General features: G+C 32.4%; 6 protein-coding genes and 2 long non-coding RNA genes across 11 annotated transcripts in view; 2 read left to right on the forward strand and 6 right to left on the reverse strand.

The window, feature by feature from the left end:
• Positions 1–1,127, reverse strand: part of LOC108689485 (protein will die slowly) — a 3,683-nt gene extending 2,556 nt beyond the window's left edge. Inside the window, exons 1-2 of the mRNA XM_018196250.1 lie at positions 901–1,127; positions 47–143 (exon numbers count right to left, since the gene is read on the reverse strand). Of these exons, the coding sequence (XP_018051739.1) occupies positions 47–143; positions 901–990 (187 nt within the window). The 5' untranslated portion in view covers positions 991–1,127. The remainder of the gene's footprint in view (positions 1–46; positions 144–900) is intronic.
• Positions 1,128–3,251: 2,124 nt separating this feature from the next.
• On the reverse strand, positions 3,252–4,046 carry LOC108689910. Its single transcript, XR_001931857.1, has 3 exons — positions 3,931–4,046; positions 3,495–3,682; positions 3,252–3,277 (listed from the first exon to the last, which is right to left on the reverse strand). It is a non-coding gene; the product is annotated as an uncharacterized LOC108689910 (long non-coding RNA).
• LOC108689902 lies at positions 4,045–5,114 on the reverse strand. The gene is made up of 3 exons (XR_001931856.1): positions 5,050–5,114; positions 4,322–4,476; positions 4,045–4,076 (listed from the first exon to the last, which is right to left on the reverse strand). It is a non-coding gene; the product is annotated as an uncharacterized LOC108689902 (long non-coding RNA).
• Positions 5,115–5,959: 845 nt separating this feature from the next.
• Positions 5,960–11,480, reverse strand: LOC108689078 (protein MTO1 homolog, mitochondrial). 3 transcript variants are annotated; one of them, XM_018195687.1, is made up of 10 exons: positions 11,282–11,480; positions 9,095–9,347; positions 8,688–8,987; positions 8,389–8,565; positions 7,785–8,192; positions 7,445–7,617; positions 6,679–7,128; positions 6,408–6,511; positions 6,240–6,300; positions 5,960–6,101 (listed from the first exon to the last, which is right to left on the reverse strand). In XM_018195687.1, exons 2-10 carry the CDS (start codon positions 9,306–9,308, stop codon positions 5,997–5,999), a joined length of 1,992 nt encoding a protein of 663 aa, XP_018051176.1. In that variant the 5' UTR covers positions 9,309–9,347; positions 11,282–11,480; the 3' UTR covers positions 5,960–5,996. The 3 variants fall into 3 exon arrangements, with proteins under 3 accessions (XP_018051176.1, XP_018051185.1, XP_018051193.1); XM_018195696.1 differs by lacking the exon at positions 11,282–11,480 and adding an exon at positions 11,087–11,152; XM_018195704.1 differs by lacking the exon at positions 6,240–6,300 and having other exon boundaries at positions 6,050–6,101.
• LOC108689093 (MKRN2 opposite strand protein) lies at positions 9,949–10,591 on the reverse strand. Its single transcript, XM_018195719.1, has one exon. The coding sequence runs from the start codon at positions 10,564–10,566 to the stop codon at positions 9,949–9,951; it is 618 nt and encodes a 205-aa protein (XP_018051208.1). The 5' UTR covers positions 10,567–10,591.
• Positions 11,481–13,576: 2,096 nt separating the features above from the next.
• Positions 13,577–15,616, forward strand: LOC108689642. 2 transcript variants are annotated; one of them, XM_018196502.1, is made up of 4 exons: positions 13,577–14,058; positions 14,236–14,713; positions 15,114–15,194; positions 15,271–15,616. In XM_018196502.1, the coding sequence occupies exons 1-4, from the start codon at positions 13,974–13,976 to the stop codon at positions 15,614–15,616; spliced, it is 990 nt and encodes a 329-aa protein (XP_018051991.1). In that variant the 5' UTR covers positions 13,577–13,973. The 2 variants fall into 2 exon arrangements, with proteins under 2 accessions (XP_018051991.1, XP_018051999.1); XM_018196510.1 differs by having other exon boundaries at positions 13,577–14,052.
• Positions 15,617–16,899: 1,283 nt separating this feature from the next.
• Positions 16,900–21,952, forward strand: LOC108691091 (methionine--tRNA ligase, cytoplasmic). The gene is made up of 16 exons (XM_018198731.1): positions 16,900–17,083; positions 17,350–17,501; positions 17,934–18,050; positions 18,122–18,283; positions 18,356–18,478; positions 18,568–18,683; positions 18,757–18,873; positions 18,945–18,983; positions 19,075–19,239; positions 19,329–19,605; positions 19,683–20,070; positions 20,287–20,500; positions 20,579–20,815; positions 20,892–21,222; positions 21,289–21,519; positions 21,598–21,952. Exons 1-16 carry the CDS (start codon positions 16,975–16,977, stop codon positions 21,745–21,747), a joined length of 2,928 nt encoding a protein of 975 aa, XP_018054220.1. The 5' UTR covers positions 16,900–16,974; the 3' UTR covers positions 21,748–21,952.
• A 46-nt stretch (positions 21,953–21,998) lies between these two features.
• Positions 21,999–24,777, reverse strand: part of LOC108691100 — a 4,274-nt gene continuing 1,495 nt past the window's right edge. The window contains exons 2-9 of the mRNA XM_018198741.1: positions 24,569–24,735; positions 24,176–24,484; positions 23,991–24,118; positions 23,741–23,902; positions 23,314–23,522; positions 23,031–23,245; positions 22,693–22,958; positions 21,999–22,620 (exon numbers count right to left, since the gene is read on the reverse strand). Coding sequence (XP_018054230.1) covers positions 22,098–22,620; positions 22,693–22,958; positions 23,031–23,245; positions 23,314–23,522; positions 23,741–23,902; positions 23,991–24,118; positions 24,176–24,484; positions 24,569–24,735 — 1,979 coding nt within the window. The 3' untranslated portion in view covers positions 21,999–22,097. The remainder of the gene's footprint in view (positions 22,621–22,692; positions 22,959–23,030; positions 23,246–23,313; positions 23,523–23,740; positions 23,903–23,990; positions 24,119–24,175; positions 24,485–24,568; positions 24,736–24,777) is intronic.

A 24,777-nucleotide genomic window follows, 5' to 3' on the forward strand; every position in this document is an offset into this window, starting at 1 on the left:
AAGAGATTGAGAATAGAGGCACTAATCTCTAAATATCCATAGTTACCTGAACTGGCCAACCATTCTCCATTGGGACTAAATTTGACAGAAGACACTGCCTTAGTATGACCCGCCAAGGTATATTTCAGTGTATAATTTGATTTCTGTAAATGAAAAATCAAAGATGCAAATATGTCACTCCTTTATTCATTTTATTTTCATACAAAAACAATAACATTGTAACAACACTGTAAAGTAACATTTGTCTAACAGTCAATGCTATACAATAAGTGTCCTATCTTGTAAGTTAAACAAAAACACCTACTATATAGGTCGCAGACTAGCACACGATGTAAACATAGCCCCTAAATTTATTTTTATTCCTGTATTAGACTGCACTAATTTTCTTTCTTATTTTCATCAAATATCAAACATATCTACTTCACATCACTTTAAATTTCAAAAGTGTTCAATCATCAAATTAGATTTCATATTTGACTGTAAATAATTTTTATGAATCTGAAAAATACATTGAAATGGCTTGTCGGCTTGAAGATAAAAAGAAAAATAACCTTGTTTGATAGAATTAGAATTACAAGAGCTAAATGGAATACCTATAGAAGTTTTATTTTATTTATCTCGGGTTTTTGTAACATGTGTATACAGATCAGCGAAAAACAAGTTTAACAAAATTTTGTTCGTAATATATTTCATTCGTAACTTGAATGTAAATTCAGCCATCTTAAATTTTTGCCTGATATCTGTATCGAGAACTTTATCAAAGAATAATCTAGTCGTTTATTTGTATTACCTCGTTTAACATCCATACCTCAATTAGCCGAACCGGCGTATTAACGTGTTTAACCTGTACATACCCTTTACCATATGTAAATTCAAATACGCATGCATTGTATACTTTACCACTATCGCATTTTTCGTCCCGCTGGCGGTCGCGCTGGAAGAATTATTTACGGACGTTTGATGTCCCGGCGATGGGCCGAGAGGTACCATATTTCCCAATATGCCGACAAAATTTACAAACGCAACAATGCGTTACAATGCACGAGTAATCAACCCGTATAATGTAATAGAATGTAAGCACGCTATACGACAATTAAAATCGACCGATTGCGCTGCTCTGAAGTCCGGACTTGTCCACACTGCTCCTATGGCAAAGTCAGACTGTCAGAGAGTCGATTCTGTCGATTGTGTATCTTAAAACGAGATAAAAATTACAAAATGAACAATTATAATTTTATTGATCAATATCTAGTAAATTTACTTATTTTTGTAATTTTTTTCCTCGTTTTGAAATACATAATTGATCCCCAGAGACAAATAAAGAAAGAAAATAATGCTATCTGATTGGATACTTTGCATCCTTATATCCCTCCTTTCGTATGTTGTGTATGAGCGAGTGAGTGAGAGAGAGAAAGAAAATAAACGGTCACGTTGTACTTTTTGCACTCAGTATCTTCATTTTCTCTCTCTCTCTCTCTCTCTCTCTCTCTCTCTCTCTCTCTCTTCAAGGCCTGAATGTATATTTATACCATTTTAAGTGCAAACATTTTGAGGATTTCAAACAACGTGAACAGACCTATAGCCATTAAAGTCATTCATCATCTACTTTCTTCTTTTACACATGCTTCATCAAGATCTGTTATCTACGAAAAGATAATTTTCGAATAAAAAAAATTATCTCAAGCATAATTATATGTGAAATTATGTGAAATACAAATTGAAATAAAAATTTATAAATGTATGAAAGAAACTATTACAGTCCTTGCCACAGATCTGTTTGCATTGATGATACTTTTTGCACTCACTTTCTTTTTTTTGGGAGATTTCAAGTAACGCAAACCTCACGGTGAAAGAAATCACCTTACATTCATATTAATATTTTGCGTATGCAACTCAAGTAATATTGCATATTTCATGTTGGAATCAAAATAAAAAGAGATATAACTATAATTTTATAATACATAATTTACAATAACACACATATAATTACATATTTTTAATATTTCTCCATATAAAAGTAGATGAAATTGTTGTATAGCTTACATATAATTATATGATTTTTATAATTAACATACATATACATTTTATAATGAATATACGTATAACAATTTATATTCTAGATGTGATCAAGACTTGCTGCTTGGTGCAATTGGTTATGTTCAGTAAAATGTTTACTTTGCAACTATTGGAAGTTTTTTCTAATTAGATTATACTTTTAGATATAAAGGAATAGTTCTATTTCAGCAAAGAAAACTTCCAATAGTTGCAAAAAAAAAAACACTGCTGAACGCAGTCATTGGCTACAAATATAGCATAAAAATTTGGCTTCTAGACTAGAATACCTCCATAAGGAGTAAAAAATAACTCCACCGGGTTTCAGGATCACCAGCGCCGTTCGGATCCGGCGTTAGGGTGCTATTTTATTTGTGCGTTTTTGTCGTACGACAGAACAGAGAGGTTCTCTATTCCACAGCTAATTAACAGGCTTGAAAAATTTGTACGACAAAAACGTACAAATAAAATATCATCCTTAAACTGTAAGTTTAATCAGTGGATATATGTATTATGTATGGATCCCTTAGGTTGCGAGCTGGACATTACGCTAATTCCGGAAAAAATCTATTATTGAAATCTCATTAAAAGTGTTATATTCCACACAGAAGTTAAAGAAACATACATACATACATAGATTCAACTGTATTCAGTAATAAAACTACAATTGATAATACACGCTACAAAACAAGAGATATATATATAAAAACGCATTGCAGATATTTACGCACGATAACTGAGATAGATTTGGCAACGTTATTTTTGGAGCAGTTTACTGTCCTGTAATTCTTCGTTAAAAATCATATGATTAAAAAACTACAGAGAATAAAAATTTGTAACACAAGTTATAATCATTGTCAACTCAGAAACATGGACCATTAATATTATCATGATTAAGAAATATTAAATTTCAAAAAATTAAAACAATATTAATTTAGTTTCATTAGAAATATATTTCAAATTTAAACTTTTAAATAAATTAATATTTAATGATAAAAAGTATTTAATACAGAATTTAGTACTTAAATTTAAAAATTTAATTTTTTTAAACTACAATAGTATTAATATAGTACTAAATTTAGTATTGAAATGTTAATATTAATGGAAATACAATATTATTTACATATTAACACAGGAAAAAGTCCTTTCATGCTATTTCTTTTCAAATAAAATTGAGAGAATCAATGGATTCAATATTTCTTCATTCTGCATGCATTTTTCTTTCCTGCAATCATATTATTTCTTTCTCAGTGAACTGTGTTTCATGAATCATACAAGATAAAAATTTATAACAAGGAATCAGTTAAATGGTAATAATCACTGTCATTCAGAAACACGGACCATAATATCATCATAATAAAAAAAATCTAAACATGAAAACTACATAAATATAAGATATAGAATTGTTATAAGATGTAGAATTGTTAATATTAAATACATACCTAGAAATTATTAGAAACTGTCTTCGTGAATATTTTCTTTTGGAATTCGGGATCGATTTATATTGGTTATTTTTAGAAAATGGTTTATTTCAGTTATTTTTTTATACATAATTAGTTTATTCCTTTCTGCAGGTCAGGTTATGCCAACTTTCTTTAAAAATACTCTTTTATGCAGATTTTTTAATAATCTAAAAAATAAAATACATTTTACTGATCTCATAGTCATCTAACACAACATATAAATTATATCAATGATATATGAAAAGTTAGTCAGAGATTGGTTATAAAATTAATCACTGATAAATCAGTAACACGGACCAATTAATTTCATCATTTTAAAGCAAAAGAATGCAAAATATTACAGAGAGAAAAGTTCATGGTCCAGGTATATTAAAGCCGAGACATTGTCTTCTGATTGTTAATATTAAACACTTACCCTGAAACTCTCTCAGATGTTTGTGGATGTTTTCTTTGGAATTCGAAACCGATTTATATTATATCATTTTTTTTTTTAATGATTCCTTTCCACGAGGTTATATCAATTTTCTTACAAAATGCTCTTTCTTGTGTAGATTTTTTAATCTAAAAAATAAAATAAATTTTACCGATCTCATAGTCGTCCAACACATCATATAAATTATATCATGAAAGTTAGTCAGAGATTGGATATAAAATCATTGATAAATCAGTAACACGGACCAATCAATTTCATCATTTAAATAAGCAAAAAGATGTGAAATACTACAGAGAAAAAATGGTTTGATTATATTGAAGCCCAGACACTACCGTGTCTCTATCACAATTCATTCGAAGATTATATAACTTACCAATAATAGACTCATGTTTAGCTATCAATTCTTCCCGGATCCATTCATTAAATGTAAAACTATTTGACTGATCATATGAATTATGACGTCATCTATGCTCGGTTTCAGGAATAGGCTTGGTAAAATCGTAACAAAGTTTTCAAATATTTTTTTCTCTGTCAAAACAAGTAATAATTAACAATTGTCTATTAAGTTAATTATATGTTATCTTACATATTCCTAAATGAGTGTTGTACAAAAATTAAATTATCTATCATTTACAGTTTTTACTATTTAAAACAATTACCTGTGCAATTCATTTAAATTGTTGTTCAACATAATGTCATCAATAATTAAATACAAATGCGATTGCAATTCTTTTTTAGATAAACGAGAAGATGCTTCAATAATCAGTCTTAAAATATGATTCAAATTAATACAGTTGCTATACCTATTGCTATTGGTTTTAAAATTAATCACTGATAAATCAATAACATGAACCAATAAATTTCATCATTTATAATAAAAATAAGAATGCGAAGTACTACAGAGAGAAAAATTTATGGTTCGAATATATTAAATTAATAAAATACTCTGAAGCACGTGCCACGTGGTCGACTGGTCGAGGACGCGGTCAGCAATTTTTGTGCATTAAATGCAAATTTTTGTAAAAAAATTGAAAAATGAAATTGATAAAAAAAGAAATTAAACGATATATCGAGAAATATAAAAAAATAAAATTTTCTTACCATCTTGTGCCTCTCCCGCGATTTTTTATGCGAGAGAATCAGATCGATGCGATGATTCATCTCACCCATTCGTAGAAGAAATGAAACGGAAATCAGCGCTTCTTCAATCTTTCAACCTTCTAGACTGTGTTCGGAAATATCATATCCGAGTGCCCCTGTATGGTTTTATCCTTGTTGTCACCCAATATGAAACAAGGATAAAATGAAACAGGGCATCCAGATAATATTTCCGAACGCAACGCAACGCGAGAAGCCTTCCCACTCTTCTATCTTTATAACTTGGAAATCAATCAATCACGGTCGAAAGTTTTAAAATGGTAGTTGATTGGCAATCATCATTTCCATTATTTCCGATCATCCTCGACTGTAATTAGTTCGTTTACTATTAAAATCATAATGCTTACGTATTTTCGTAAACAGCTGAAAATAAAACTTTGATTAACTTACGAGATACAAAAAAATTTGTAACAAATAAAATTTATTTGGTATTATTTTATTGACGTAGATAAAATTAATAATTTTTTTGTCACGTAAGAAAAGATCAAGGACGACGAATTATGTAGTCGGAAATTTTATTGCAATTCTAACGATTAAATTAAGTGATATTTAATCAAAGTTAGCTTTAGATACAATGCAAGGAAGATACTTGAGATACACATAAATTTTATTTCAATTATTATTTATGCTAGTAATCATATTATAATAAAAGAAATGCATCAACAGATCTTTCTCACTTTTTAAATTATTCTTTTTAGAGTTATTGAATTGTTTAAAATTTCTCTCTCTGTTTCAAGTACAGTGTTTAAAATATCTTAATATTAACAATATTGTTCCATCAATATTTTACTTTGTGATAAATTCTTGATAATTTTATTTTTATTAAAAACCATTGACAACATATCGTGAAAGATATAATTATTTATTTTTTGCTATCATAATATTTTACATTATTGAGCTTTCGCAACATTTTCATTGGAATGGAACCTAATATAATAAAGTAATCTTAATATAGCCGAAGGTGTCACACCTGAGATTTTATTGGCTGCTGCAATCTGTAAAAAAATTTCTCATTAATATAAAAAAAATACAGTGTTAACAAATACTTAAAATAAAAAAGAAATTTGCTTTTATGTTACAAATTAAAAAATCGATGCTTTTACAGAAAAATTATTAGCATTGAAAAAATTTACTGTGCGTGGAAGATGTTTCGTAAGTTTTTCTCGATCTTCATTAGATAAATTCAAATCAGGACTATAACAGAAATAAATAGTTAGTAACTTACTTAGATTTTTATTATTCTTCCAATTTTTATGCAACAATTAAATAACCGAACAACGAAATAAAGCTTTGACTTTTACCTATTGTAGTCGATATCGTCAGGTATAATCATTTGCTCGTTTCTCCTGATATCATTCACTTGGTCCTGCTGCTCCGCAACAGCGAAAATATATTTCGTCTCAATCTGAAAGTTTATTGTCAGTGTTTAAAAAAAAAAAATATTAGAAAATATTAGAAAATATGTATTTTATTTGAACATTTGATCAAAATTTCTAAAATTTTTATTTTGTTTATACACAAGTTTTTAAATTGCCTTGTCTCTTCTAACATGCGTTCAATTAATTTGCAAACCTCTATTCTTCTCGCCAGACCGGGATCTCCATCAAGATGTCCTAATTGCGGCAACCATTTTGCTAGTTTTGCAAATGTCACTGACTCATCTGTCACGGACAGCATATCAAACGCTGATTTGTGTCCAGTGTCCTTAGAAATTTTCATTTTTAATAACCGTCGCCATTTGCTGGTCGACCGCACATCGCTCTTGAGTATCTGTACAGCTTCCTGCATTTTACGAAAAACCTCTCTCGTTTTCTCAATCCTCTCGCGAGAAACACAGCCTATCGCGTAACCCTTCTCTGTCAATCTCTGATCTGCATTGTCGGGACGTAGACTCACTCGAAACTCTGACCTGCTAGTGAACATTCTGTACGGCTCCGTGGTGCCTCCCGTCGTCAGATCATCGATAAGGACACCAATATAACCCTCGGTTCGACTTATCAAAAGCGGTGGTTTCTTAAATACCTGGATATACACAGAGATAAAAAACATACATACAAATATCTATATAATATTGGCTTCTTAATTGGCAGTATCGCGAAATAATGAAGCGCTGCAATCTTTACAAATTAAAAAAATCATAAATCATTTTTTTGGAATAAATTGTATAGCTTATCTTTTTCGGGATAAAATGAAGATTTACAATCAATGTAAATAAAAAAAAAACTAAAATAAACAAATTGTTCACAAGAAATTTTAATTCATGTGGTTATTTCAATGAAGGGCCATATGAAACATTTCTTCTTGGAAAGCATAAATTTTAAACACTTTCTATAATCACCTTAGCAGCTGCGTTAATACCCGCGACGATACCTTGTGCGGCTGCTTCTTCATAACCAGTAGTGCCGTTTATTTGTCCAGCGAGGAACAGCCCTGGAATCTTTCTGGTCTCTAATTGGATGGTCAATTCTCTGGGGTCTACGTAGTCATATTCGACACCATAACCAGGTTTGACTATTCACATATAGATGCAAATGAAAAAGGGAATCAGAAAGATTTTATAATATAAAATCATAATAGAAATAAAAGAATTTTATTGTTGCTGATTCATTAGCCTACTATATTTATCTTTTTGTATTGTTTAAAAGAATTTTATTATAACTTAAATTTAAGAAGATTACCTAGACGAGCATTTTCCAATCCTGGGATACATTTAACGAGTTCCACTTGCTTTTCTTCCGGCAAGGTACACGATAATCCACTCGGATAAATCAACGGTGAATCCAGACCTTCCGGCTCCAGCCAAATCTGATGTTTAAGTGCCTTAAATCGCAGAATTTTACTCTCTATACTCGGACAATATCGCGGACCCGTTATCTCCTCCGTTACGTGTAAATTACAGTGCATATTATCCTTTATGATTTTTGCAACATTTTCGTTGGTATACGTCAGATGCGTTAGTATTTGCTTGTCGGGCGGTAGCCACACGTTATTGCTCATGAACGAGAATGGTATAGGTGAATCGTCCGGCGGATATGCCGTACATTTAGTGAAGTCGATGCTTTCTTTCTCTAACCTTGGTGGTGTGCCTAAAAATATATACATATAATTCTAAATTAATATGTAGTTATATGTATATAATTAACATTATAATTAAAAATTTTAACATAAAGGCAAATTAATTAAGGTATATTAATTATGTAATAAAAAATAAAAAATATTCATTAAATAAATAATATTATGCGAATTAATTAAAGACATATTATATGAAAACATTATTTTTACCAGTTTTCAATCTTCCTATCCGAAATCCAAGTCTGTCGAGTGTATTTGCTAAACCAATACTAGGTTCATCATTCAATCTACCTGCAGGCCTTTTTTCCAATCCAATGTTTATTTGGCCTTTCAAAAAAGTTCCTGTGGTTATAACTACTGCGTTGCCAAATATCTTCGTTCCATCTCCTATAAAAATAAAATGAATTTGTATGTAACGTAAAAAATAAATACACCGAATCAGTTATTTTAGTTATTTTTCTTCAAATCGCAATTCTTTTTTTTATTTCATTATGAATTTTAAAACATACTGAGAATTACTCCTTGACAGGATAGAGAATCGTTCTCCAAAATCAGATCTTCTACAGAGGATTCATAAATATGCAATCTAGGCATATTGAAGAGTTCGGCTTGAAGATGTTTCTTGTATAATTTTCTATCAATTTGAGCTCTGAGACCCCATACCGCTGGCCCTTTACTCTTGTTCAAGACTCTATAGTATATTCCTGAAATGTCACATATCCGACAACATACTCCATCTAAAGCATCCACTTCTCTCATCAGATGACCTTTTCCAATTCCGCCAAAGGACGGATTACATGACATCTCTCCTGCAAACGTAATCATATTCAAATAAATTAGGTCATATAATTTAATTTCGATCAAAAATACATTTCATATATAGCGATCCAATAGATTTCAACATCTTTATGCACACCTATAGTACTTTTTTTCTGAGTAACCAACAGTGTCTTTGCACCCATTCTAACAGCAGCGGCAGACGCTTCCGTTCCAGCATGACCACCACCAACGACAATCACATCGAATTTGGTTTCCTTCGTATTTATTAATTGTCTCAGCAAGCATTTCTGTTCGATACGAATATCGCACCACTGATTTAACAAAGATGATCTGATTCTTGTAAATATCATTTTGTCTTGTTGTCACACCTTTCGTTTGTATTTTACTTTCTGCAAAGATATTTGATCGTTTTTAAATATCAGAGAGAAAATATTAAAAAATAATGAAATCAAATATTGACATGTTATGGCTTATTATAGTTTTATAAATTATTTATTAATTACTGCTTATCTACATGCTAATACTTAGATGCACATACATTAACAATATTTAATCAGCTAACTCAGGTCTGTCCAATTTTAGCTCCGAAGCCAAAATGCAGTCATTAATGCAAAAAATTCAATAAGATTTCGGAGATTGTAGTATTGATAAGCACCGCACATCACACTTTACAATTTCCGAAATCTTACCAATATTGAATTGTAATCTTATCCATATTAAATTTTGCATTAATGATTTTACGTTTTAACTCCAGAATTAAAATTAAACAAGGCTAACCTAATTTTTCTAATACAAAAATCTTATTTTAATTTATCTCATGTTATAATATGACTTTCTTTCGATAAAAAGGAAATTCATGCTGTAATTAACAAGATAGAGATACAAATCGAATATTCGTCTGGGGAATTTTTTACGAAGAAGAAAAAGACATACAGGCATGAATGTTTTTATTACATAAATTACAATATAAATAAAATAGAAGAAAATGTATCAAAAGAGATGATCTGACAGGAGATATTCTTGATCTTTCAACATTCTGTATAACGAAACATATTGCATTGCTTTGTACATTTTTGACAGTATCAATCGCTCACACAGCTCTTCTTTGCTCTTAAATCTTAGATCTCTGTATCCCAGATTATTAAAAAATTCCAGAACGAAGTTGAAACAGTTCATATTGATGACATCATAGTTAATGGATTTCCATTTAATATCCTTTGACATAAGTATTAATGCTTTGTCCCATTGTGCAGTCCAGGCTGCTGGCACAAGCTCCAAAACAATACAATCAGTCCACTTGGTGATATCATTTTCTACTAGTCCCTCTTTGTCAAACTCAACAATGCCACCATTAGAGTTAACTATTCCAATATGCAAATCGTCGCGTGTCATGTCGTAATCATCAAGAAAGCTGCCTCGTGAAGGCCGAATAACAACACTGGTTGGATTATGAATGGCATTCGCAAACGGACATGGAACACGAAACGGATCTACAATGAAGTTCTGCATTTGTGATGAGCATACTGGACATATCGCCGGAATTTGCATGCAAAACACATTCTTGGTCTTGCAATGATGGAAACAGATGATGCCTGGATCGTTGTTCATGTTCCCAAAGAACAAATTAAATTTAAATTTGACACTCCAAGATATACATATATTATAAGATTCTTATTTAATTCTATTTTCTATTATTTAAAGAAATTTTCATTCAATCAATCAAGAAAGACAAGAGAGCTGTCAATCTGCAGAACAAAATGTATATACAATAAAAACATTTGTCACATAAGGAACAACTTCGTCGACCACTTTATCCATTTTTTCCTCACTATTTTACAATGCTCGCACTGGAAACGAGAAAGCAAAAGAACACGAAAAGTGTAAAAAAAAATATATGTGATAATAAAAATATGTGATAAAAAATAGATTTGTTCTTTCAACCAAATTTCTTCATCTCTTCCCTTTTCCTCCCCATATGGAAAAAAAGAGAAAAAAGATAAACATTGCAAGAAATTCAACTAAAAAAACAAGCCTAAAATATGTATAAAATACAAGTTTGTGTATATATATATATATATATATATATATTAAGTAGCGAAATAACGCTATAATTCTAACCTAATCTAACCTTGATAACGTATTCCATACAACGTAAAAAAATTAATGTTATTCCATAACATTACGTACATGATAGAAACATCTCAAATGCATGTGTTAATTATTAAAACAAAATACAATGCATTAACTGACTGACGTTATCAAAACAATCAGATGAAAAAACAAAAGCATATTGTCTAAATTCAATTCTTTTCAAAATACTTACATGACTGACGCACGTGCAACTGTAGTATGTACATAAATGTCATGCCGCAATGAGAGCTCGACGTCAAATACGCGAGTATCCAATGAGATTCAATAATTACGAAACTTCTTGTTGTCGTACATCAGTTCTCAGACATTGTAACATTCAAATGTACAACGATAATTACAATGCTATCATCAGAAAACAATTGCTTCTCCTTCTCCTATAATTAATAGTTGCTTTTCCTTTACATTTAAGATCGTAGCACAAACTTTTGCAACTAATCAGAATCTTTCCTTTCCTGCCATTCTATGGAAAAGAAAATTTTCGATTGGTTGATTCCCTTATGCACTATGCGTTATGCAAGAGTCTGTGCTGCAACCAATATACACAAGTGAAGGCCTGAGCACTCACTGAGCAACAAGAATTGTCATAACATTTACTTAAACTTAAATTAAATTGTTTTAAATTGTAGACGTAAGTAACGCACAACCTTTCACGTATGATACAACTTATTACTATATCTCCAAGAGATGGCAATAAATCGTACATCATACATCAAAGTAACGCTTATGCGTTACTTACGTCTACAATTTAAAACGGGGAGCACACTCTTGTATAACGCATAACATATAAGACGTAAGAAATTCAATCAATCAGAGTTCTTTATTTCATGGAAAGGAAGGAAACAAAGAACTTTGATTGGTATATTTTTTTATGCATTGTCTATATCCACACGAATTTGCATAGCTGCATAAACATATACATAAAGAAAATTTTCTTTTCTTCTTTCTCCTCTTTCTCTTCTTCCTCTTCGTCCTCTTCTTTCTCCGTTTCATCTTCTTCCTTTTCTTCTTCTTCTTCTTCTTCTTGGCGAATGGCCTAGCTGGCATATAAAATAAAATAGATTAGACTTATTTCTTTTTACAATCCAATAAATAATAGTTGAAAATCAGATTATTAAATTCTATCATAATACCTAAACTAAGGTCAATTTCTACCAATGTAGATTAACTTTAATCTCAATTCAACTTATTCTTTATCTTTTTTTAATTTTCAGAACTCGAAAAAGATGAAGAGTTAATTAAACCGAGATTAAAATTAAACTATATTGGTAGAAAGCCTAAGGTATTCATAGTCATATCTTATATTCAAAATTATCTTAAGTACGGTCTTAAGAAGTCACGAACCAATTAGAAAACTGCATTAGCATCTTAAGACATTACTTAAGACTTGAAAGACTCAACTATGAATACCAGTCTAAGGCTCAGTTTCACAACTCATTAACGCAAAAGGTTCAACTAATAGACGAACTTTTTAATTCATCGATTGATCAATCACTATGCGCAAATGTAATTTTGTTCCATAAAAGCTGCATTTGCGCATAATGCGATTGATAAATCTATAAATTAAAAAACGCCCTATTTCTCATCTCTTCCCAATTCTAGTATTAGAAAGAGATCAGAAATAAGTTAAATCTCGGTTGAGTTAACCATGAGTTATAAAACTGGGCCTAAGATAAGGCTGTGTTCGCTTTGTCATTCACAAAGCATTATTTATTAAACAAGAATGAAACGATGCTTAAAGCATTTTTTGTGAAAGCCGAGCAAACACAGCTTTAGGCCCAGTTAAAAATTGACGATTGCGATTGGTCAATTTTTTAGTTTCTGACTTCTGATTTATGATTAAAGCGGGGAGCACAGACTCTTGCATATGAAGCATAAAAAAATGAATTAATCCTTTATTTCTTTCTTTTCTGTAAAATAAAGAACTCTGATTGATTGATTTTCTCATGTTTTGTGCGTTATGCAAAAGTCTGTTTTTCCGCTTTATAGAAGGCCCATTACAAAATACAGAGACTGGTGTTAGCATCATAGGAGCCCGCAGCCGCAGGTGAGTCTCCCACTGGACTCAGCTGCAATATTAAAAATATTAAAGAACATTATCTGGGAATCGAAAACGTTCGAGAGTGTGGTCGAGTTGCCTCTGCTTTGAAGTATTTGATTAAATCCGAATCTACAATAGGTATTTTAACCCTTGAGTCGTAAAAAATTGACGAACTACAGTAGAATACGAGGAGAATAATTGAGTCCATTTCTTATGGCTTAAGGCTTAAAAATCTATTGTAGATCTGGGTTAAGTAATCAGAAGAAAGAATTTTATTAATTGACCAATCAAAAAATGTTTCGAAGAATTCGTAGCGACAATTTGATCGCACTCCGAGACTGATGCTTGGTCGGTAACTCGATGGCGCCACCATTTCCTCAGTGTCGGCGTCTAGCGGAACGAGGTAGAAGCACTAAAGAAGCTTCAAGATCGGAAGTTCTAGAGACTATTGAAAGCTTTGTTCTTCTTGCTGCGCACCTCACCGCACTTCTCTTCCACCATTTCCTCGTTGCGGGCTACATGTACGTTCTTGTGCTTCCCGTTGGACGTGGTGTGGACTCTACGACGACTATTAACTGCATATATTTGCAACCGCTGCACCTTCTTACACTTTCTGCAGCCGAAATATCAGAGCATATCAGAGGTGCAAAAGGTGTAACGGAATAAAGCGCGAAAATAAGATACTGCATCACGCGGCGAGGAAGGGCTTTTACCGATTTGGTTGGGATTGATGTGAAGAAAAGCGTGCGATTGTCGACCGCGGTGAACTGGACGAGTCTCAGGATTATACAGTCAGCGACTTCAAAGCGTCATCCTGGCGGCGAAGATGCAAGGCTGGTTTAATCGCGACGAGGATGGCAAGGTGATCATAGACAGCAATGGGTTTGTCACGATCACCTGCGAAGGTAATGGTAAATAGACCACAATTATATATTTATATATATATATACACACATATATATATATATATATGGTATATTCTATTGGTGTGTGCATTGTTTACATTACTATACTTTACCATATAATATCTATTAGCAATAAGTCAATGCAGATGTATCAATGAATATTAATAACATCGATGTTGATAGAGGAAAATGTGGTTTTTCAACTGCATATATCAGAGATCGACGAAAAAGCCGAACAGATGTGCTTCAATGTCAATGGCAAAGACATATATATCGATGTTGTTCCATTTGAAACAAATGAAAATGATTCTGAGGGTGATAAGATCATGATTGAATCAGAGGGCAAGGAGTCCAAGGAAGAAAAGTTTAATAATACTCCAACAACAAGTAAAAATGGAAATGCAATTTTCCCTTGGTGCGACGCCTCGACGAAGATCTTCTTGAGAGAATACAAACTGAAAAAGGAATTAGTAAAGCATCGAAAATTAAAAAATATGAAGAGGGCATATCAGGAAATAGCCTATAATTTGGCAGAGAATGGCTTCAGTGTGTCGCCCTTACAAGTGGAAAATAGATACAAAACACTCAAACGTGCTTATAAGAACATGATAACGCACAACAGGAGGAGTGGGAGAGGAAAATATATTTGCAGTTACGAAGAGTAAGTTTGTTTTTCTAGAAAATTTTTACAAATTGACTTAATCATTGAATCACATGTTAAATCTTTTTTTTTTTTAATAAAGTTGTGGGCTTTAAGAATTATTGAGCCCATCTATAACTTCTTATTTACACTTTCTCTTTTTTCATCTAACACATTATATAAAGTGTATAGAGGTATTCCTAGATATTATCTTGTAAGCCAAATCCTTTAAGCTCTTCATATAATTCACAACAACATTAAGCCTTCTAACTTTTAATCACATAGTTGGAGTAGTAAACTTTTTATTTTCTGTATATGTGAAATATGTGATCGAACCTGGATCCATAGATTGCCAATCCATAGGCCGAGCTTGTAGAGCCATCCATGCTTCATATGTCAAATATGTTAAATGTGCTTACAGTGATTTGGTTGAGATATTTTCCAATGATATATATGACACGAAAATGAATGATGAAGATGATGCAAAGGATCCAAAGGAAACGTAAGTTACAACTAATCAAAATTACAAAATTATTTAATTAAGTACTTTAAGGTTGATTCATAAATATTTTTTTAAGACTTTCACCTATTACTCAAAAAAATAATTCGTCTAGTGAGACATTTCGTTTGAAGACTCTTCAGCATAATGCCAGATTGGAGGCTCAGAATGTAAAGATAATTGAGAATCTACAGAGCTGTCAGCGTTTATTGAAGAATTTAATCACTTCTTTGGATAGTAAAAATAAAAATTCCAATTACGTGCCAAGTGGAGTCTTGCAGATATGTATGGAGATGCGAGACATACAGAAAGAGGCAAATGCTCGTACAGAAGAACAAAGGGAGAAGGCTAAGGAGCAGAGAGAGAAGAGGAATAACTTACTGGAAGAAATTGTAACAATTCTTAAGTCTAGAAAGGATACGTAATACAATCAGTATCAGACAAGTGTTGGACTCATCCTGAATAGTTACAGAATGATAGAATTTATTTATTCTTTTAAATGCAAAGAGATAACTTTCTTGTTGTGTATTTTTATAATTTCATCACGATTAATACACATTGCCTTCCTAGTAAAATTTGTTCTGTGTACGTCACAATAGATTTCATTATAATAGAATTTTTAAGAACAATGATTATTGTACATTCAATGATATCGTATTGAGATTGTATCATGTAACTAATGTGAATATTTTTATTATAGTCAAGCGACATAAATTTTATATGAGATGGCTTTTATTTTTTACATAAGTTTTAAATTCTGCCGTGACTATTGTGACAAAATTTTAGAACATCACTGAAAAATCAAACATCACAGAGGACAGATTATTACTACGATGGCAGTCAGAGTATTAACTTGTCTAGCGAGATGATTATTAAAAAATAGATAAAAATAATTGTATACTTACTGATACAAAAAGCATCAAGTAAGATTTTCATCTGTAAACCTAAGTTACATCAGGGTCGAGATTTAGGGACTTATTCTGTAATTTTTAACGGCTGTAAAAGCGTGATCAGAGATTAAGGTTGAGATTGGAATGGAATTTAACCTAAGCAAAGTTCACTAAACTTGAGATTGATTTTCTTTGTTCTAATTGGTTAAATTCTAATGCAATCTCAATCTCTAGTCTGATTTACACCTTTACAGTCGTTAAAAATTATAGGCTTCTTAAATTCTACTCACTACAAATCAATCATTTTTTTTGTCTGTCACCACTAATTTAAGTTACTTTACTGTATAAAGGTAAAATTAGATTAAGATAATACGAGTTAGAAGATATGAAATGTAATTATAGTTTTAAAATAAGGTTGCATTTGAGAAGATAAAAATTTTACTACACAAATCCAAGTTACCTCTTATGACCTTGTGTAAAAACATTTAAAAATATATTAATATTTCTTATATTGTTGAAGTATTCTATAATACCTTGAATTTTTTTGAACTTAATTATTCTATAACCAAAGCAAATATACTTATAATGAGAACAAAGATACTAAGATGATATACATAAATATTCCTATAATTCATCTTTATTCTTATTGATAAAAATCTACTCTTCCTTCTGGCTTCCAATATTGATATCTGGCGATTTATAATTTTAAAGTGTCTACCTATAATGACCTATATACCCATGGAAATATCGTGTCCAATGAGAGACTAGACTAACTGGATCATGGATTAGAGGGAGAGACGAAATCTGACGCAATCCTCACGTCGCTCACATGTCTCCCGTGGTTGTGCGCTAACATATTTCTCTATTTATTGACATATTTATTAATTTATTTGATGACAATGATTGTTTCCACGAATGAGGGTAACCCGAACGCGCTGAAGTTGGTTATTGCAACTAAATTAGCGCAGGAAACCGTCTCCGTTAGGATTCTGAAGCCTAGTGGTGAGTCCATTAACCTCTTCCTGCTTCCCTCCGTGTCTTAGTTTATGTAAATTCTTAACGAAATATTCTTGAGATTATACATATAAACGACCTTGTCTTGCGGAATATTATTATGTCTTGATAGTCAAACCGATTAACTCCACTTTTTGTCAATTTCCTAATTTATTAGAACAATTCATATCTTCATCAATTTTCTCTATTTTTTGACTTGATCAATTTGATTTCTATGAAGCAATTAATGCATATGATTATGACTTATATATTAGATGCTACCCTGGGCCGTTTGCCGACGCTGACTATATCCACAGGATTATCTCTATTCAGTGTCTCGTCAGCATTGCGCTTCCTGTTATCTGTACCTAAAGAATTAGAGGTTCTCAATGACAGATGGTTGGAATGGGAAATTTCTCAATTACAGGTATTATTTTGATTTAACATTGAATCTATATATTAACTATAACTTTAGCTTTTGTTTCTAATGGTCTTTGTGTTGTTTTTTTATTGTTATATCATTGAGAATGCTTATCCAGCAAGAGAATGACATAGTATAACATAGTGAATCATTCCATCTTTATTTAGTTTTATTGACAAATAATAAGGATGTAATAATTCATTGTGTATCATTTGTGTCTCTTGCTGGAAAATATTTTGAATTGGACAAAAAGCTATTGATTTTAGGAATATATAAAACTGGTTGCATTCAGCTGATAAAACAGTTCATTGAGTAATTTTTTTACAATTCTAAAAGCAAAAATCAATCATATTAAAGAATCATTGAGTATTCACTGAGCCGCTTTGTTTATTAAATGTAGTCAACAATTCTTAATATTAAAGTTGTCATTCTTTGCAGCCAGCCATATTAAGTCATGCGAGTGTTAAAACTTCTAAAACTCTACAGAAATCCAATTTATGGTCTTTACTAAAAGATCTCAATAGTGATCTGAGAGACAAACAGTACTTAATTGAGGTAAATAATGAAAGCATTTTATTATTCAAATATTTTATTATGTTCATTGTTTATGCCACTTTTTTTTTTAGAAATGTAGTAATTTATCACCAGCAGATATTTCTATTTGGGTAAGTCTTTGGAGCACCATATTGGTTACAGATATCATAAATGATATTGCTAAGGACTTACCAAATGTCAATAGTTGGTTAGCTAATATTCAAAAACAGCCAATTATTCAACAATCAATTAAGGTAAAGTGGGGTTGTAATATCTATTTCATAAATATTGATTTGACATATGTAATTGATATATTCTGAATACAGGAATCTATTGAAATGTTCAAATTAGAGAGAGGTCCAAAGGCTATTGCAAGTATTGAATCTGCTTCTTGGTTTCCTATCAATACAGCCTCAAATTCTCAAGTTCATGAATCAGTACCTAGTGATGTAAGTATTTTAAATTAAATATTTTTAATGGACATTCCGCAAATAACAGTGGATCTCGTATATATGTAAACCTAAATGATTTATTTTAGATTAGCCCAATTAAAGAAAAAGAGATGGATATCGTTAATCAAGAAGAACTTCGTAATATGGCAAAGAGCTGGACCACTGAACAATATCTAGAAGTCAAGGAAAGTTCATATCCTATGTAAGTTGGATGAATTTAACAAATTTATATAATTTATAGAAATTTATTAAGCTAATTTATATTTTTTTTTTAGACTGCCTAAAAAAGGTGAACGAAATATCTTGATAACATCAGCTCTTCCATATGTTAATAATGTCCCGCATTTAGGAAATATTATCGGCTGCGTTCTTTCAGCTGATATCTTTGCAAGGTTTCTACACTTAAAAAATACAAATACTTTTAATTTAACAATACGATAACGAAATTTTTTAATTTGTGCAGGTATTGCAGGCAAAGAAATTACAATACTCTTTACATATGGTAATTATTTCTTTTTGGCAACATACAAGAAAATTAATATTCCACAATTCAAATAAAATTTTAGAATATAATTTTAAAATTTGATTTTAAGTGGAACCGATGAGTATGGCACTGCGACTGAAGCAAAAGCTCTGCAAGAAAAAACGACTCCTCAAGCTATTTGTAATAAATTCTTTGATATACACAATGATGTTTATCGCTGGTTTGGCATCGGATTCGACTATTTCGGCCGCACTAGTACACCTGAACAGACAGAGTAAGATTGTAACTTCTATTTTTATTCTTTTATTTCTTTCGTTCCTTATTTACATTAATTACATTCATTTTCATGATAATTCTTTTCAGAATCGTTCAAGCGTTTTTCCTAAAAATTAAATCGCAAGGCTACGTGTTGACCGAGACTGTGGAACAATTACATTGCGAATCTTGTGATCGGTTTCTCGCTGATAGATTTGTGGAAGGCATGTGTCCTGGATGTAAGTACGAAGACGCACGCGGCGACCAATGCGATGGTTGTGGTCATCTCGTCAACGCAGTCGAGTTAATAAACCCTCGATGTAAGATCTGTAACACTAAACCTGTCGTGAAAAACTCAGTACAATTCTTCTTGGATTTACCCAAGGTGAAATTTATATTCCGTCGATATGTTTTCAGCGAAATACGAAATTATATACGAACATAGAACTCTTTGTGTTGCAGTTAGAAGAAAAACTGAAGGAATATTCCACTACACATGATAAAGGATGGTCCAACGTCGCGAGAGTAGTTTCAAAAGCATGGTTACGCGATGGTCTTCAGCCTCGTTGCATAACCAGAGATTTGAAGTGGGGAATACCTGTCCCGGTAGAGGGTTTCGAAAATAAAGTGTTTTACGTCTGGTTTGACGCTCCTTTCGGATATATCAGTATTACAAAGAGGTATACTAAAGAATATAAGCAATGGTGGCAACCTCCTTCTCAGGATATAAAAATCGATTTGTACCAATTTATGGCAAAGGATAACATTCCATTCCACACGATAATGTTTCCCGCTTGTTTATTAGCGGCTAATCAAAATTATACGTTGATGAAATGTATACTGGCAACTGGTATGATATTTTCAAAGAATGCATATCTTTCGAACGCATTTTTTTACTTTGTAATTTTGTAATTATGTTTTTATGTTTTCTTTATTTTATGGTTTTATATCTTTATTTTAATCTTTTTTTCTTTTTGAATCTTGTGAATTCTCTCTTTTTATTTAATTTCTTTACACATATTTGTTCATCAATTTTCCTATTGATATAATATTTATTCTATTTCAGAATATTTAAATTATGAGGATAAGAAATTCTCCAAGTCTAGAGGTATCGGAGTATTCGGAACCGATGCCAGAGATACCGGAATTCCAGCTGATGTATGGCGATTTTATTTAGCTTACATTAGACCCGAAACTCAAGATTCCAATTTTAATTGGGTGGATTTAGCCACGAAAAATAATAGCGAATTACTAAATAATCTTGGCAATTTTGTCAACAGGTTTGTAATTATATTTTTTTGTAAGTCATCAATAATTAATGTTCTTATTAACAGTCTCAAAAACTTTATTATGGATAGAGCTCTAGCATTCTCTGAAAAATTCTTCGACTCTAATATACCACCGATAGAGCCGGAAGAGACCGATTGGACTGTATTAGCATTGGCACAACGTGAACTGTCGGCTTATATAAACGCCATGGAGCAAGGCAAATTAAAAGATGGCTTAAAACGCATATTGGCGATTTCGAAGCACGGCAATCAATATATGCAATTCCAGCAACCATGGGTGAAAATCAAAGGAAATGACGACGACAAGTATAATCAGTTTTATTTATTTTAATTGCTTTCTCAGTTGATCCTCTCAAGTAATATCTTTATTCAAAATCAACAGGAAAAAAGCTGGAACTGTTGTTGCAATTTGCTGTAATTTAGCCTGTCTTCTTTCCGCTCTTCTGGCTCCCTTTATGCCCAATACAGCCAAACAATTGAGATCTCAACTAGGTTTGAGTAACAAAAATTATGGTTATATCCCCGAAACAATAACAAACATGTTACCTACTTGGCACAAAATCGGCAAGCCCAGTCCGTTGTTCACTAAGATCGAAGATCAAAAAGTTGAAATATTACGCAAGAAATATGCTGGACAGCAAGAGACTAATGGCGATGGAACGAACAAAAGTTCCGAAAGTATCGCATTATTAGAAGCCGCTATCATAAAGCAAGTTAGTACATTTTTTTTCTTTCCTTATAATCGACGAGAATCCTTGTACATTTTGTGTATTTCCTAGGGCAACTTAGTAAGAGAATTGAAAGCTAAAAACGATAAGGGCGTTTGGCAACCGCAGGTAGAAATTTTATTAGATTTAAAAAAAAAGCTAACCGATCTCAAAAGTAATGCGAATGCGCCTGCGAAAAAATCACCTGCGAAAAATAAGAAGGCCGAACCGATGCATATGCCCGAACAAAATGGGGATGCTCTAACAGACGTAGCGACATTAGAGTCAGCGATCGCGAAGCAGGTATTGGATGTCATAAAATGATACCTTTTTTCCTTAACAACTTAATGTTCAATTTGTTACATTACATCGTGATTTCAGGGCAATCTCGTACGAGAATTGAAGGCCAAGGAAGATGGAAGTGTATGGAAGCCACAAGTGGAAATATTATTGAAATTGAAACAACGTTTGTCAGATCTTACTGGAACAACACCAGTCATTGTTGACAAGAAATCTAAGAAAAAAAAATAACTACATTTCCTTTGTGATAGGATAATGGAAATTTTTTATATATTACATTATTTATAGGTAGTTCTTCGGCATATGCACATTAATACGTGCAGAGCACGACGTAATAATATTTGACTAACGATAAAAAAATACATGCGCTTCATTTAATATTTTTATTTTTAGTTTATTTTACCTACTTGCGCGTTATGTATCAAAACTTAGAAAGGGGGGGGGGGGGAATCATGAAAAAAAACATTTGTATTTTATTTAAATACGTTTATTCACACTGTGCATGTATAATTTAGTAAACAATTTACATAAAAGGCTACCGTTATTAGAAATTTTATCTATCTCGATTTTACATATCTCCTTTATTGATACTGCTTAGACATTAGCACCTGTTGAAAGAGATTACTCGCTTCTGGGAGTACTGGGAGAATGATGTTATTTTTAGGCGGAGCTTTATCTTTTAGTAATATTTTATTTTTCTTATCGATTTTAATGTTTGTTTTAATGTTTGATTTAATATCTTGTTTTATATTTGATTTAATACTTGATTTAATATCTTGTTTTATATTTGGTTTAATGCCTAGTTTAATGTCTGATTTAATACTTGGTTTAATGCTTGGTTTAACGCTTAGTTTAACACTTGATTTAACGCTTGGTTTAATATCTGATGTTCGCTTCGAATTCATAGTATAAAAGACAAAGTACTCGATACCAAATACGATAAGTGAAATTATTATACCAAAGAATAAAAGAAATAAGATCGGCGCCGCTTCATAAATGGTCACGCTGGAGACGAAAATTTCGTCGCTTGGGCAATAAGGCTTCCTGGCCGACCGACGACGTATTTCTCGCCGTCGTAATCCCGAAGTGTTTATCCTCAGTAATCTATATTATATAATGATATAATTTTTTTTAATGAAAATTGTAATATTTAACACATTGTGACGATGTACTCACGCTATTTTTGAAATTTCATGAAAGTGACTTTTAAGATTAGACCACAGACCCAACTCAGACTTCAAGAGGTGAACTTCTGTTAGCTGACATATCATCTGTTTGTCGAATGCAAGTTCGATGGATGGATAAATATCATCCGGATCCGCATGATAAGCAAAACCTCCTCTCTTTATTCTCTCCACGCCCTCCTCGAGCGAGATAAATCTCTCTGATTCGGGTATAGCGTTCCAAAAGGGCCTGAAATATTGCACGTCCGGTCTTGGATTCTAGTAAAATATAGAAGCTTGTCAAAACGAACTTAAAAATATCGAATTACTATTTGGCAATGCTTTTTTTACCCGCAGCAAAAAATTGAAGAAGACATTTTTCTCAGCAGCCATCTGCATCTTACTATGCGCCAATGAATACAATGAATCATTCATTTTTTGAAGAGGCTCATTCAATCTGGCTGACACTATCGCCGCTCCATAATAATTGTATACCAACAGGCCGAAGACCGTGATCTGAATTAAGGCGATTCGACTGGCCGATTGATTAGAGAGAGAAGGAAAACCTGATCGATATTACAAGAACAGAAGAACAATATATCTTTGCTGTCGTATCATTATGATCGTTAAGTACCTTGCTGGCATAATGCGGCAATGGCGATCAATGCCGAAATGCTGCAGCCATAATCGTCGGCACGTTCTAACTTCAGTATGCAGGAGAGGATCAGAATTGTAATCACCACGATCAAGATGATCGAGTACCACGTGTCCGCCGCGAACGGTTTCAGTATTATCCAAGGTTTCATTTTCGTCGCAGGTATGGTACGAAACATGAAACAGGTACTGAATGAAAAATTATTCGCGAGTTGGACAAGAGATCTTATGTTGCTGTGTTTATTGTATTTTATTTATTTATGTAACAAATTCTCAAATAATAAGTTCAAAATCGGGACATAAGACATCTTTTAGACAATTCTCGCAAAAATATCTTTAAGAGTACGTCTTGTAACACATTATGTTCCGAATTTGGACTTTTGTTTTAAGTTTTCTTCATTGCTTACCGTGTAGGCCATTGTGGAAAAATAACGCGCGCGTAACCATATCTCTCGATCGTCAGAATAGATGGATAGTAACCCAAATCCGCATCGTCCCTCTTCAAGGTGCCCATCAAAGGACCATTACTATCATTCTTTTCCCAGTGATCGATCTCGACGAGGTCCATACTGCACGCGAAAACATTCATTAAGCCTGGTTAAACGATCAATATACAGTACATATGCGAAAATATTTAAATGTATCATAATCAATTACGTAAAATTAAACATGTCGGCGACGTGCGAGAGAAGAGTGTATCCGAATTTTGGCCAATTGTCCATGACCTCGAGGCTGTCACCCTCCAGGTAATCTATCAAACTCACATTCTTTGGTCTATGCAGCACCTATGTACATTTTCTATGTAGTAATTAAAATACATGTTTTTTTAAGATGAAGCTTACAATTCCGGCCGCCTTGGCTCGCATTCCATGATAATCTCGTCGTCTGTTGATTCTCGAATCGGTCAAATTGATCGTGAGTCCTTCGTTTTCTCGCCAACCACCGAGCCATGTAACGTTAAGCACTCCGCCGCGCATTTTACAGTGATTATATACATCATAGAGAACGTAATCAGTATCGTTCGGCAGCAAGATCGCAAAATCCGTGACAATGCTGAAGCCACTATCATTTAAACTCTGCAAACTGTCGTTCAAGTTGCTCCCGAAGATCAGCCAGGCATATGAATAATCATACATACGATGAGTTGTACCCTATATACAGGTTTCATCTTTTTTATTTGATTTCCAGAGCGAAAAATTCTGTTTTTCTTTTTTGCAGAATTTCGAAATTCTCACTTCGTTGAATATGCCACTGATGTTTTGATTTGGACATCGTATATCCACAAATACGCCCATAGTTCGATCGGTGTCAAGATATCTAGGTATATCGATTTGTAATCCAGCCGGTTTAATTGCCGTGGACATCCCGATATCGATTAGCAGCTTCAGCGTAAGAAAATCCTCTGTGCAAAAAAATTATTAAATTCTAACAAATTATATATATA

This window comes from Atta colombica, unplaced genomic scaffold (genome assembly GCF_001594045.1).
Source record: "Atta colombica isolate Treedump-2 unplaced genomic scaffold, Acol1.0 scaffold105, whole genome shotgun sequence".
Classification (NCBI taxonomy): domain Eukaryota; kingdom Metazoa; phylum Arthropoda; class Insecta; order Hymenoptera; family Formicidae; genus Atta; species Atta colombica.